We start from the raw sequence: 15257 nt of genomic DNA, 5'->3' as shown, positions 1-15257 counted from the left end.
CAGAGTGTATGATGGGCGTTGAAACCTCAATAACCTAGGGATCGGGAGTTGATGATAGAATGTCTCGTAGTCTTTTGTGACCAAATAGACTTGATGGAGATAGGTAGGCGACCGCAAAAGTAAAGGTAAAATTCTTTTTCCGTATTGTTAGGCATATATATTGATTATCGAAGCTAGGTGGCACAGGCTGATGAATGTAAGTGAGGTCATGGCGAATAAACGCCAAAACGTTACTGTTTTCATCAACAGTTGACGACATAAACAATTCATATCCAGAAAGCTTGATCACGTTTAAATTGTGTAATATGGGATACCACGTGCAACACTCTAAAGTGGCAGAAGTTGAGAGCTCACAACAGGCCTTGCTCCGTATTCGCAAAATGTTCGTGCGCTAGAACTGTTCGCAAGAGCGGATGCCAGCTAACCGCGTGATCTGGGACACATCATTAGCGAAGGCGGAAGGCTAATGGCAAATATCACTTGCGAATGAAAAGATTTGTGAGCCCGGCCCCAGTAGCGCGAGTCTGCGACTTCGTGGTACAAGGACTCGTGTCGTCCATGCATTTAATTTTATCACGTGATTCACCGGTCCACAGCACATCGTTCAAGATACAGTTATAAACAGCGAAAAGAACTAGTTGCGTAGAAATATGAAGTAAATGGGCCCATTGTTCATGGCCCCCGCAGTCTCACTACAAATTCATTACTGTTTCTTACTGTATGATGATAGCGGGACGTCTACAGATTTATTGATGGCGGAGAAGGTAGAGCCCCGCCGCCGCAGTAGGTCGGTGAAACTGCCCGGCACACCACTGACGTCGCCGACAGCTCCCGTATGTTCAACGCTCGAGCGCATATCAATGTCTTGTTTTCTTTTTATTACGATAGCAATTCTATGGACACTCCAAGCGCACTTTCGCCATCGGCGTTGTCGACGCCGTGATGTTCCGTATAAATTCCTAGTGCTATGCATCGCGGCCGCGCGCCGTATACTGAGGATGCGAGAGAATGTGTGTGCGATGAGCCGAGAAGCATGGCGGCTCGTTCTCGCGGGCACCAGGAGGAAGGCGGGGAGGAAGCACACCGTCTTCCGCAGGCTTTATAGAGTTTTAGTTGGGCGTCCGCAGCAGCTCTGCGTCCGCAGGAAAGCTACGGAGGCGACAGTGCGCGTGCGCAGTACGCAGGAGCACGCACGGTCTTTTGAGTGCGCCCGCAGCTTTTCAAAAGCTGCGGGCTCTGCGTGCTTTGCGGGAGGTTCTCGCGTGTTCTCACGTGCCTACGAGAGAGCGTTTTTCGATATGGCTCTTGCGGAAGATATGACTACGGCTCGTGGTTTGACTTGGTGGCGGCTAATATTGCTACACAATTTCAGAAGGCGGCATAAGGCGGCGCTGAGTAGCACACTACCAGCTCCTGCGCGTGCAAGTCAGCAACCTCCTTCTCAACTTTTGCGTCCGGCCAACTGTTGCCGTTTCGTGCGCGCGCGTTGCGCTACGTGCGCACACCCTCCCGCGCTGCGTGCGTGGGTGGGTGCGGACAGCCAGCTAAAACGGTCTTTTATCTTGAAAGCGATCTGGGGTGGGTAGAGTCTATGCTCGCCGAGGGTTGATGGCTTCGTGTTCCCGTTGAAGTTCACGTTGAAGCGAGAGGCAGCACGAAGGGCAATTAGTTCGCTTCTGCTGCCGCTCTTCTACGTGCCAGCGTTTTCACAGCGAGTGTCTGCTCTCATCGAGTGAAATGTGCTTATGTTTGCATGTGCGCATGTGACACAATGCTTGTTAATTTAGTTGGTAAGCGTATGTTTACGAGTTTATAAGGCCTATAAAACTAATATCCTTACTACGCATAGCTGTCGAATGATTTGCTATCGCAATGGATGCTCCGCCTTTCAAGTGATACTGCGACATTGTTTCTGACCGCGCAACTAACGTTGGCGGTGCCACTGCACACTGCACTAGGTTTGTATGTTGCGCGTTCTCAACTGTATTCGTATATTTCAATGCAAAATGCTTTAACATTTATAGTAGCCATTCGTAGTCCTCGTGTCTGCTCGATTTCTGTCCAGGGTGAAAGCGCATGAGTGTTGATACATTTACATATTCAAAGCGAACTGCTTCCATAACGGTCCTTAGACTGCATATTGAGCGAGCAAGTAGACGAAGCCGACACGCACGGAAGCGCGTAATGTAGAGGTTCATCCGCCGGCAAAGCAATGGCACAGGCAAAAATACAGCAGAGCCGCCGACAAATGAGCGTTCATGAAGCAGCGACTGAACAATGACATCGTGTGTTATGTAAATGGTGGGACGAGCCACCAAAGCGATGTCGACTGAAGCTGAATGGGAGCAAAGCACTGCAGAGCAAGTGCCAATTCTACCCGATGGCTTGCGCGTGGCGCTGCGCTTGGAAGGCGAAAAGCAGGGCACTTATTCACAAAACAGTTCGTACGCAAGAGCTGTTCGTAAGAACAAGTGGCGACCAGTGATCACATCAAACGTATCGTTAACGAACGCGATGGGCACATGAGTAGCTGTTCTCACGAACGAAAAGCTTTGTCGATTCGCTTCTAGTTGTCCTGCCCGTATTCGCTTAATAGTATTTCAGCATGCCATCGCTTATCCAGAATATGGCTATCCGTGCAAGCCTGCGGCACTATTCGCAGTCGTGTCGTTGCTCGAGCTGCATCCTGGGCTCAAGTGTCCCTTATTAGGCCTTCCCATTTCTCCTTATTCATGCACATATCTGACTAAAGATTCAGAATGTGCCGGTAAAATAGAAAAGTAAGGAGAAGAGCAAAAGAGAAACGTACACGTTATACGCGGAAGAACCACCTTGGACTATTGCATGCGGACAACTCCGGTCTCCTATAGTTTGATGAGGACGCTTGTTCTGTTGCGGTGGTGTGTCAGGAACATCATCACGAACCGTGCGGCCGGCGCTACTGATGTGTCAAGAACTTCGGACGGACACATTTGGCGCGTAATCGATGTCGAGTGCAACGAAAAGAGCTGCCGTCTATGGGCAAGCACAGCGAGATCGGGGCCGTTCATGAGCGCCGAGATTGCTTGATGCTTGCTCGTGAACATAAGCAAGACCTAGCAAAAGAAACTGCTCACTAACGTCAAGAGGCAGCCAGTGCTAACGCATTAGCTGCCCCTTCAACGATAACCAAGGATTCTGCCGAACTTTTCCCGCTGCTGTCACGTAAAATATTATTAACCCTCAATGCAAACGATGGCCTGAAAAATAAAAAGATTAAAATCATCACTCGGTGTTATATTTCTCGTGCGGAACCTGTATGTTTAGGATAAGACGTCGATTCACAAGATTAATGAGTGATATAAGGACGAGGAGGAGGAAGAAAAGGCAGGGAGATCAACCAGATGCACGTCCGGTTTGCTACCTTACTAGAGGGGAAGGAGGTTAAGGGATGATAAGAAAAGAAAGGAGAGGGAGGAAGGTACTAGCAATGCGAACACGTGCGGTTGTTCATCACATCACGCCTATAATCGGTATAAAAAAATATCCTGCACCGCTAACAACCCTGTATAGCACATAGTGCATGCGAAGAAAGAAACGCACGAGAAAGGTCTCGTTTCTCGTCGTTTCTTCTTCCCTCTGTTCCGGAAGACAAAAGCATCAATGGTTGCATAGTGCAGGGGTCCGAAAGTACGTCTTTCCCATAAGAGAAGCAAGAAAGTGACACTGCTAGAGTGACAGTTTCAAAAAATGAGGGAAAGCAACAAGCCGATAGCAAAACAGTGTTGCTTATGTACACTCTTTACCAAAAGCTTTGAAGCCGTTGCGTGGGTGACACGATCTGCTACTATAGGCTCTATTGCAGGGCTCCTTTAGCAGCGCTCCGAATCTCGGGAAAGTGAAGAACATCGTTCTTAACAGTCTCTGGGAATTTAAAGGAAATAATGCTATATTGAATACAGAGGCCTGAGAACAAAGGCCAGTCATACACACGCGCAGTTGCTCAAAACATTTTACAACAACAGCACAATTAAGGAAAATGTGAAGAAAAGAAATGTGTCACTCTCTCCAAAACGGGTTATCGCGAAAATATTGGTCCAACCGCGCTGGCACCGACCACCACAGCTTACCTTCACACTTGGTCACTACACAGAAGTGAGTGGGAAATCCGAATCGGCGTCGGAGACGGCGCACTATACAGCTCCGCAACGCGTGTCGTGAAACTGTTGCGCGATGCTTCACGGATCGTCCCAAGTTCCCGCGAGTGAGGCGAACGGTCGCGAAAAAGCAGGATTCCAGGAGGCGAACTATCTCTTATAAGCATCCGCCGAGCTAAGCTTTGTTTTATCTTTATTTTCTCTCGAGGGTGGCCCAGCGCGGGCCGCAGTGTTTCCTTTCCACCGGAGATGCCCATTGGCGAACTGCGTCGAGAACAATTCGTCAAAATGCTCTCCGTGCGGACGAAAGGAAAAGTGGCGTCCATTCAGCCGGTGCTGCACGCCGAGCGGTGCCCGGCCGAGGGGTCACGGGGCAGCCGGAGCCTATTTGCGGGGCTCCTCCTCGGCGGCCGGGTCGACCAGCGGGCATCGCGATGTTCGGTGCACTCTCTCTTGGCTGGGACGCGACTTCCCTGACCTCCCCCGCATCTCTTCCTGACGTCCTTCCGTCAGTGGCGGCAGCGAGGAGGTGCGGCAACCCTTGCCTGGACGATCGCTCGCTACCCCGCGGTCGGTCTTGTGCTCCAGTCGTTTTCGCGGTTCCGCTGGTCAACGCGTGCAATGGAGTGCATGCGAGCGCAGGCTCGGGGCACACGGTGCACAGAGAGCTTCGACGGCTGCCTGGCTTGTTTCCTCGCTCGGTTTTGGTCCCTTTTCCTGCTGGTCGGTTTGTTTTTCTTGCGAATCGCACGTTCTCGACTCGTTCAAAGGAGACAGCCCTGACACGCGCAGCCTCGGCCCCCTGCCTCACGCCCCCTTTCCTCCGCCGTCGTCGTATTCTCGGCTGCGCGTTCGTCCGCCCTCCGTGCGTGCGTGCGTGCGTGCGTGCCAGAGACGGGGTTCGCACGCGTTTATCGGCGCTGGCTGAGCTGGCGTCTCGTTCTTTGTGGTTTCATCGAGGCTCTAGAAATAGCCAACGGGGATCGACAAACGCAACTACGTTTCAAAAGCTGGCCCGGTCATTATTGCTTTCTGACAGGGGAGATGGGCGAGCCCACTGCTGCTTCGGTTGCCTTACAACCGGTTCGGCAAAAGACAGCGTGGCTCCCATCACGCATTCTAAAATTCAACTCTGCCCCTCCGTGACCTCGCTTGTGCTGTCTCATTCTTCACGGCACTGCTACCGTGCAGAGCGATGATGCATATGCAGGAGTACTCGAGCGCATGCATACACCTTAAAAACCTGGGTGACTATACCCTTGACATTAGCTGTATGCCTACAACGATTGGAAACCTTTGGATGCGAGCACGTAGCCGAGCGGGATTTAGTCACACTGTCACACTTCTCACATGGCTGTCTGCGAAAGAGACGTGAAAGTCCTTGCAAGGCGGAAGTTCACCTATTCTGTTCCGCTGCCTCATTCGACCAACGTGGAAATAACGCGCTGTACAGGAAGACTGAAACTTGTCGTTTTTGGTAATACCTTCTGTTGGGTATTGGTGCCGGTCGAACGATAATGAATTTATCGCCGAAAACACGATCACGGAGAGGGGAGGACATATATAGACAGGATAAGCGCTTGTCATTTCTGTTCACGTTAAGCTTACGGCGCTGTCTAGTAAATGACGTTCTCACCCTATGCTCTATCTCGATTGTTTTTCTCTTGCCGAGAAATAGAGAAAAAAACTTTCAGTTTCATTAAGATCAAAAACAGTATTTATTTCGGGCTAGGCAAACAAGAAAGGCATGTTTCTGCAACTCTTATACGCAATAGATAGTTTAAGCGATTCCTCTTTTGGTTCACTTAATGTCGTGATATGTTCAGAAGAACTCGGTTAATACGTCTAGTATAGTCGTTGTGGCTGAATGAAGAACACTTAGCGCTGCGGTTACCTTAAACAAAAATCGTAAAATGAATGGTAGTCCCACATCATACACCGCACAATAAGTTCATAAGCTTCTTGCCTCTTGTTAGTTGGAATACAAATAAAAATGCACAGAAAAAAGAAAGTGCTCACTGATTGGCATTAGTAAGCTTTGAAACAAGTTCGGTAGGAGGTTGCTGGTTGAATGTGTGTGTGTGTGTGTGTGTGTGTGTGTGTGTGTGTGTGTGTGTGTGTGTGTTTGTGTGTTTGTGTGTTTGTGTGTGTTGTCAATTACTACTTTTTGCACAACTCTGAATTAAGCAGAGTAGGCGACGCCTACCTACAGTGACGAAGTGACGAAGTCTAACTCTTCAAATTACATTTCCTCGCCACGAGCGTCTGACTGGAAGAAGAAGAGAGAAAAAAGAAAAGGAAAGACAGTGAGGTTAGCCAGTGGAAGAACCGGCTGGCTACCCTGTGCTGGGGAAAGAGCTAAAGGCTATAAAAGTTTATACAAAGAATAAAAAAATAAAGAGATACAAAATGCACGCAATAACTCGATGCAAGTCTGCCTGGAAGGAAAGGAAATGAGCAATATGGATAAAACGATCCGGCTGTGTTCGTTCGCGAGTCTGTGTATGTGTTTTAAATTCGAACACGCTTTCTTAAAAATCACTTGCGACACCTAGCGCCTTTCCGCCTTTGCAGATAGATCTCTGGAAGAGGTGTAAATTACCCACGTGAGAAATCTCAACGTTACTGTCACTAATAAAAAAAAGATTCATCAATTGCCTCTTAATTACTCACTTTAGGAAACGTTAAAATTAGCTGAAACGAATCCAAGCGTTAGCCGGAGTCATCTCTGCTAAGCAGAATTTCTAAGACGGGAACCCCTGGAATATATGTGTCCGTAAAATTTACTACGAAATGCAGTTATAGCGGACTTTCGCTACGGACATCTCGAACAGGTATCGCGTGCGAGCGCCCATTCAAAGGGCATCAGACGCGAGAACACGGCGTGAGCAGCCGCGGCGCCGCCCAGCGGTTCACCGAATCACCTTCGAAAAAGCGAACACTGCCACGAATGCCGTCGCCCGTAGAAGCCGACTGAGCTGGGCCGACACCAAAGGACACTTTAGCATCTTTACTGCCTTCATAGGCGTCTTTTCTACGAGAATAATCAGGGGAAACGAAAACAAATGATGCCTAAATATCTTCATTGCAACAAACATGCGCCATCAAGAGCAAATTACCTTAATAAAGCAAACCTTTCTATACTTATTTCCCTAACCATTAGGTAGGCACAAAACGGTAAAGTATCGCCATCTCACGGATTTGCGTGATGATGATTGCGTGAGGTACCGACATGGGACAGATACTTCGATGGAGCCCAGCGTAAAGCACTTCCGTGTTAAAAGAAGTTATATCCACAGCCCAACGAATAAATTACATTCCTGCCACGGTGCCGGAATCGAGTTGCAGATAGGCGGTGATCGACTCCACAGTTAGCTCGGATGATTTCGGAATATTGACTTTCCGAGTCGACCTCAATCAGGCAAAGTTTCTTTTCTAAACCATTTCATCGTTTTTCCGGCCTAGAATTTTGCTTCTGATGATCACGCCCCCCAGTTTCTTTCGTCTAAAATTTGCTGCACTCGCATGCGAACGCTTCATTATTCTTGAGTTGAAAGTATGAAATGATGCGGATGTTTTTTGAAGATGTGTGGACTGCATCCGGTGGGAAATTGCTGGTGACCATAAAAGCGGTGGTGCAAACGGCAAATATGATAGCACTACGCACCCGCCATTCAACGCATGCAGGGTGCTCGCATGTAGGATGCGCTTAATATGTGTCCCCTGGCATTTTAAAGATAAACGAATAGGCACCTAGATGACAGAGGCGTTTATTTAAGAAGCTATCGGATAACAGAGAAACGGGTCGCCTCAGTCCGGTGTCAGCCTTTCGACAGAGGAGGTATTTGACTTTGTCGAGGCATGTGCAAATGTAGCCGCTGGATGTGCCCCACAACTGCGCGAAGGATGAACGTTGTCGGTGAGATCTGCAGCGAAGCTCATGTAGCGCTCCTGCTGCTTCCAAGAGCACAAAGCGAAATGTCCACATTGGTCTCAACAGTGCTCTGCAGAGCCGATAGAATGTGTCACGCACAGAATACAGTGACCCGAAGATTTTTAGCCGAAGTTATGCTCTTACATTTGTCTTTCTTTCTTTTTTCACATCTTTTTTCTCGTCATGGACGAGTTTAGAGAACCTGGCGCCTTCGTTTCTTCAAACACGTACACCAAACATAAGATAATGTATATTCTGGGGTTTTGCGTGCCAAAAGCACGATCTGATTGTCAGGCACGCCGTAGTGGGGCACTCCGGATTAATTTTGACCACCTGGGGTTATTTCACGTGCACCTAAATCTAAGAACACGAGAGAGAGAATTTTGTTGAGAACCAGCAGTTTAGTCGGCGAGAACGTTATTTTTTTTTTTCATATTGCTCCATCGAAATGCGACCACCGCTGCCGGGATCGAACCCGCGACCTCAAGCTCAGCAGCGCGACGCCATAGCCACTGAGCTGACGCGGCAGGTCCAAACACGTACGCTGCACAGAACGTGTTTGGCACGATCCCTGATCCGAAATGAGCACTGGCACCGCCGGGATCGACAGTACATATACCCGACTCATTCCTTCAGTGCAGCGCACCGAAAACTCCGGAGCATCAAGTCACGACACCATTTTGGACTCTAACGGTACTCCCATGTTTTTCTTTTCTTTCTTTCTTCCTTTTTTTTAGCTTACTCTGGCGAACCCGCGCTTGCTATCCGCGATATTTCCCGTACGCACAGATTCACGCTTCCGAGGGAAGGAAGGCTGTTCGCCGAAATGGTTTCCGCGCCGGGGCACCATCAACCATTCGCGCGCAGTGTGTGCGTGTAGCGCGCATATACGGCGACGCTCGTTACGTCAAGAGCGCCGCGGTCTCCCAGCGCAAGTCCCGCCAAAGTTCGCCGACGCGAGCGCGCTAAATGAACCTTTTGTTTGAATGCCTCTAAACGGAACGTATACCGCGGCAACCGTCGGGCGAAAATGCAGCCCACACGGTGACGCCCCAACTAATGGCGCCCGGCACGCGAGCGGCGACTGCTCATGCGGCTCGACGAAGCACGTGACCCCTCGCGGCATGCTGCTGAAAGCCCGCTTATAATGAACCTGGGCGGTACACAAAGCCGGCTAGCTCTGTGGCGTAGTTCGGGATAAGCGGAGCGCCAACAAGGAAAGCCAATAGCGTCCGTCGAATTATTTATAATTTAATAAAGCCTTCACTCCAGCGAATATTTGAGTCAGTTGACTAATTGAATTACACTACGGGGATTAACGTCCCAAAGAAACTCGCGGGTTGCGAGAGTCGCCGTGTAGTTGAGGGGGTCCTCCGGATGAACTTCGAGCCCCCATGAGGCTATTTTACGTGCACCCAAAGCACGGCACACGAGCGTGGTTGTATTCCGATCCCATCAGAATGCGGGCAGGATTCGAACCCGCGACCTCAGCAGCAGAGCGCTGTACCTGCTAAGCCACCGCGACGAGTAGCAGATCAATTGCTGCGAACAGCACCCATAAGTTCACGGGTCCTCGATACATTATGAGGCTCACCCTTGATCTTGAGAGGAACCCTCCATTGCCACCTCAGGAAGTTCTGCAGACTCGCGGATATAAGACAATTCAAAGGAGCACGCAGCTTGGCAGTAGCCCCCCCCCCCCCCTTTTTCTTTTATGTGCTGAATAATAAACCTAAAACGCTCGCATGGATGCATGCGATGAATAGTAAACTTGGAACACTCATTAGAGGTAAGGCCTGTAAATAATAAATAGTAATACTAATAAATTAACAATAATAAGGATTCTCTACAAACTGCAATATGGTGTCAATAATTGTAGATGGTATAAACGCATTGTTAAAGGTTTGTAAACGTAAATGCATTTATCACAGGAAATGTAGGTTCCCATATAGGCTATTACCGCGTGTAACATATATCTCTCTCTTTCAAAGACAGTAAGCCTTGTAGTTTTTTTGTTCCTTTAAGATGAAATATCGGTCCCTGACCAAGTCAAGGTGAAAATAACACAGAGACGTTTCGGGACCCGTGCGGGTTCCTTGATCACACTAAAAGCGGGCAAGAGCCGCAAGTCGTCTTTATGCCAAAATGTGACGTAGACAACGCGTGTAGTTGGCAGGCAGATTTCCATCAGTCCTGTTGATACTGTTGTCTGTAGTTTGAATAAATAAAGATTCTAACAAGAGTCGCGTCATCAGATTTTTTCCCTTAGCTATTATAGCAGTGTTTTCCCAATCGATGCCGTGACTGTGATTATCGGCGTGTTCGGCAAGGGCGTTCGAGGCTTTTTTTCTTGTTGGAGGCGTCCCTTTGGTGCTCTTTTAATTTCTCGTGAATTTGCCGGTTTCGCCGATGTAACTGCAGCTGCATTCTGCGCATGGTACCTTGTAGATGACACCGGGGTAATTCTTGCTTTCAAGCCGATCCTTTACTTTAACAAGCTGATTTATCAGCTTGTTGGATGGCATGTATGCTGTTCTAAGATCGTATCTTGAGAATACGCGGCTAAGAGCTTCGCTGGCGCCAGGCACATATGGGACACCAGCGCGTTTCGTGAACGACTTGCCTGGAGACGGTTTTGGATAGAGGACACAAGCTTCCATTTTGTTAACAAACTTCTTAGGGTACCTGCTCCTGGATAATTCGTGACGAATTGTCTTAAGTTCGTTCTGCATTTCGTGGTCACTTAAGCAGATGCGTGTGGCCCGCGTCACGAGACATGAGACAACGGATTGCTTGTGGCAAGCCGGGTGATATGAATTGAAGTTTAAGTACCGGCAGGTATGAGTCGCCTTCCTATGCACGGCAAATGAGTCTCGTTCCACTTCGCCGCACGAGTACGTCAAGGATCCCCCTCCTTGACGTACTCGGCTATTGTCACACTCGTATTCTGTAGTAAATTGTATGGCTGCGTCTGCTGAGTTGAGAAGACGTAGGAGGCGTGAAGCATCCTGCCTTCGCATAATGCAGAAACAGTCGTCTACGTAGCGGATGAAAAACCTTTGGCGCGGGAGCGAAGTCAGCGAGGGCGTTCTGTTCAATGACCTCCATGACCAAGTTGACGGTAGTAATGGAACTGGAAGCACCCATGGCAGTTCCGTTGATCTGCCTGTAAAACTGTTTGTCGTAAGTGAAGTAGGTTTTGCTCAAACAAAAGTCTAAAAGCTCGCAAATGTCCTGTACTTCCAAAGGGGTGGGCTCAGCGGGCGTGTCGTCCGCCAGCAAGACATCTCTGCACGTAGCTACGGCCAGGTCAACAGGCACTGAAGTGAAAAGCGACTTTACGTCAAATGACACCATAATGTCGTTTTCATACAGGGAAATGTCGCGCACTTTCTCCACGAAGGCTGAAGAATTCGAAATGTGCGTCGCTGTCTTGCCGGCGAGCGGGCCCAGCACTTGGTGTAGGTAACCTGACAACCGGTACAGCGGTGACCTTGTGAAGTCGACAATAGGCCATAGTGAAACACACGGCTAGTGAACTTTCGGGAATCCGTATATTGCAGGTGCGGACCCGTTAGTTGGCAAGAGGAGATGGTAGGGATACTTTTGCTGCGGTGGTACAAATTTAAAAACCTTGGAAAAGAGCTTTTGCAGTTTTGTTTGCAGGTTTACCGTCGGGTATTTTTGAATCGCGACGTAGGTATCCTCGTCTGAGAGCAAATCCTTCATTTTGTCATTGTAGTCACTTCTGTTGAGCAACACGATGGCGTTTCCCTTATCTGCCAGAAGGATGGCAATAGAAGCAGTGTTCCTGAGGCCCTCGATGGCTTAATTGTTTCTCAGCAGGGGAAAATCGGGCTTGAGGTTTGCGCATCCGCCACTTTGACAGAACACCAATGGCGCGGGTGCGAGCTTCTTCTCTTGCTTCGGAAGGAAGTTGGATGACGGAGCGTTCCACGGCGCAGATTACTCTTGCCGGGTTGGGTGAGGCGCCAGTGTTGAAGTTCAAGCCCTTGCGCAGAACGGCAGCTTCAGATTCAGTTGGCTTGTAGGAGGATAAGTTGAGGATGACTTCCTTGGTTTAGGTGGGTTCCTTCGGCCTAAGAGCGTCGAGCTTACTTTCTTGCGACTTCCTGCACTGGCGGTCTCTTATCGTCGCCATGAAATTTGCATGAAGCTGTACGTCCGGGAAGTCCTGAAGAATGGCGTGGTCTAGCTGGCGCCTCGCGAATAACGTTTCGTTTCCAAATCATTGATTTTCTGTCGGCATTCATGAACCCTTGCTGCCAATGATTTCCTCTCGGCGTCTCGAATTATCTTGTGGCCCCACGCTGATGCAACCGGTGTCTTCAAGCGCAGACTTTTTGGGACAAGGCATTCCACTTGCACGAATGGTCGAAGGGCATATGGCACTTGAAGGCGGCTATTCTGGACGTAAACGCGGCAAACCGGCGAATTTTGATTACGAGGTCTTGCCCGTAGTTAGTTCTGTAGGAAATGTAGTCAAGGGTTCGACGAAAGTTCATCTGGTCAGGTAACATGATTAAAATTAAATAATGGGGTTTTACGTGCCAAAACCACTTTCTGATTATGAGGCACGCTGTAGTGGAGGACTCCGGAAATTTCGTAACATGATGATGAAGAAATTGCAGTCACTGACCAAGTCAAGGTGAAAATAGCACAAAGACATTTCGGGTTTTTTTTTTTTATTACGTTGTGCCATGCCTCATCCAAGGCGAGCGACCGAACGACTGACCCAGCGAAATAACATGAACGGTTCCATTTCCTATCACATAACTTTTCGCTGTAAATTGATAATAGCAGGAGGATCAGTTATGGTTATCTGCGTGTGTACTCTTTACCCAAAGCTGATGGCTTGATATTTATTTGATGCAAGAACGTCCCCACGTGTAAACGACAATTTACTCCGTAGTGGTGTTCGCCGTAACAGCGATCGGATATGCTCACGGGCATTCATTGCTCATAGCGCGGTGACGTCATGTGTAGTTGGCTGCCGCACCGTTTTCTTTTCTCTCTTTCTCTCTCTCTCTCTTCATATTAGGAGGATTTACCGCAAGACTTCTGTGCTAAAAAATTAACAATATAGGGCAACGAATAGATGAATGCAGGCCTGTTTGATGCAGGTAGTGTTTTCAACTGAAATATTGGCTATAGTGATATATTTCAGGAATGCCACGGGTCCCATTTCACCACTTTCTCGGGCCTATTGGGTGGCCCGCAGCTTCGCGTGCAGCGTCGGAGAGATGTCGAGCGTAAAGAGGCAGACACCGGTAGCTATGTACTCGCGATGTTATTATCACTTTCGTTTACACCGGGCGCGCGCGCGCGAGACTCGCTCAGGTCGCGAGGGCGGTGCGTGCACGCATTTGGAGCGTCAGGACACGGCCGAACAGCGCATACATAAGCAACGTCCCGACGGGTTCCTCTATTTGCCGCCAAAGCGCGTCGGAGAGCGGGTTTTATGTGGGACGCAGACCTCGCCAGGCCGCCGGCGGCGATAAATAAAGACCGCCGATGGCGCGTAAAGGTCGCGACTCGGGGACGCTCATCAAGTCTCGAGTGCTGCTGGCGTGATTGCCCGCTTCCTGGTGGTGGTCGACCGCGCGGCCAGGAAATCGTACGCTACCGGTGCCCGCGGGGCGATGCCAGCTGGCCGTGTACGCGCGTATGCACGCGGATTCCGACAACCAGGCCACTCGTGGGCCCGGCCACGTTTCGGAACCGCGCGATCGTGAATGACCGGATTGCGAATAGATGCAATCACGGTTGAAAGAAAAAAAATCATGAAAGCAGTCGCTGGCGGCGCCGCGCGGCTCTCTGTACACGTGAGCGCGGACTTCGGAAGAACCGATGAACGCTGCGACGTGTATAGAGACCGCACTGAAGAGCGTATAGTGGCGCGTGATTGACTCTCCTCGCTTCCGGGAGAAGTCCGCCGGGCTCTGGTAAATGCCGTTATTTCTCAGCGTCGGCATCACCAACAGATGTATGCCGAGGCATGCGCCTCGTATTACGTTCAATTCGTATTATGTGTTCGCGCGCTGTGTGTCTTTTTATCGTGGAATGTATTTGACGTCATCTACCGGTTGCGGAGCGTTTTCTCGTAACATTTGTCACCCCGGACCCAGCAGCGCGCCTTTCTTTTCGTTTGCTCAGGCACCTGGCAAACGCACCCGCCAAGTCCTCACCCGAACCTATAGTGCAGCGACAGCGTTCGAGCACGATTTAAGGAAAGTAACGTAATAGTTTAACAATCGCTTCTTCCACTTTAACATAAGCACGGTTGTAGGTTCTACGCATTGGATGGTGTGATGTTATTGGGCCGGATCACTCCAGAAAAAGGGAGAAGCAGCACGCGAAAGCAAAAACACACATCAGACTGGTATTGACGTACACGACACAGATAACGGCACACACACGTGACAATGTCCCAAAATGCCTCATAGGCGACATGCACTGTATGTATCGGTGGATTACGATTGGCCTACAGTTCCGGCGGAAGCGTGTGTCGCCGTGTCCGAGACCTCGTTGAACCGATGCCGGCCAGCGGGGTCGGACAACAGTGTCGGCCGGCGGGTCGGACAGCCGTGACCAGCAGGGTCGGACAACAGTGTCGGCCGGCGGGTCGGACAGCCGTGACCAGCAGGGTCGGACAACAGTGTCGCCCGGCGGGTCGGACAGCCGTGACTAGCGGGGTCGGACAACAGTGTCGGCCGGCGGGTCGGACAGCCGTGTAGGACGGCCGGGACGGTCGGCTGGGTCGGACAGTCGGGTTGGACGGCCGGGACGGTCGGCTGGGTCGGACAGCCGGGTTGGACGGCCGGGTCGGACCGCCTCGCGGGGCTCAGGTAGCCGGCCGCAGTCACCGGGTCGCGTCCACAGCTGGCGGGGTAGCCTTGTGGCCGCTCACCCGAACGCTCGAGCGCCCCGGTTCCGGACCGCCAGCCCTCCTGGACCAGTGCCCAGCGGAAGAGCGGGGCGAGGTAACCTCCCAGCGGGCGACAGTGTTGCTTTAGGTGTGGCGTATTGGCGCGGTCGGCGATAGCTCCTATGGGCCAGACGCCCAGCGAGGAAGCTGTTTTCCGTCGACCGCCGAACCTCGCGCACTGCTCACGCCACGGGCCACGGGCCACACTCCCGCGCCACGCTTTTTGAGGCGCCACTGC

General features: G+C 50.4%; 1 protein-coding gene across 1 annotated transcript in view; it reads right to left on the bottom strand.

The window, feature by feature from the left end:
- The window catches only part of LOC139060114 (uncharacterized), a 29145-nt gene that overhangs the window by 9763 nt on the left and 4125 nt on the right, over nucleotides 1-15257 (bottom strand). The window contains exon 3 of the mRNA XM_070538971.1: nucleotides 14580-15190. Coding sequence (XP_070395072.1) covers nucleotides 14580-15190 — 611 coding nt within the window. The remainder of the gene's footprint in view (nucleotides 1-14579; nucleotides 15191-15257) is intronic.

This window comes from Dermacentor albipictus, chromosome 1 (genome assembly GCF_038994185.2).
Source record: "Dermacentor albipictus isolate Rhodes 1998 colony chromosome 1, USDA_Dalb.pri_finalv2, whole genome shotgun sequence".
NCBI classification, from domain to species: Eukaryota; Metazoa; Arthropoda; class Arachnida; order Ixodida; family Ixodidae; genus Dermacentor; species Dermacentor albipictus.
Note: the sequence above shows the minus strand (reverse complement) of the source record. Positions and strands in the feature narration are given on the sequence as shown.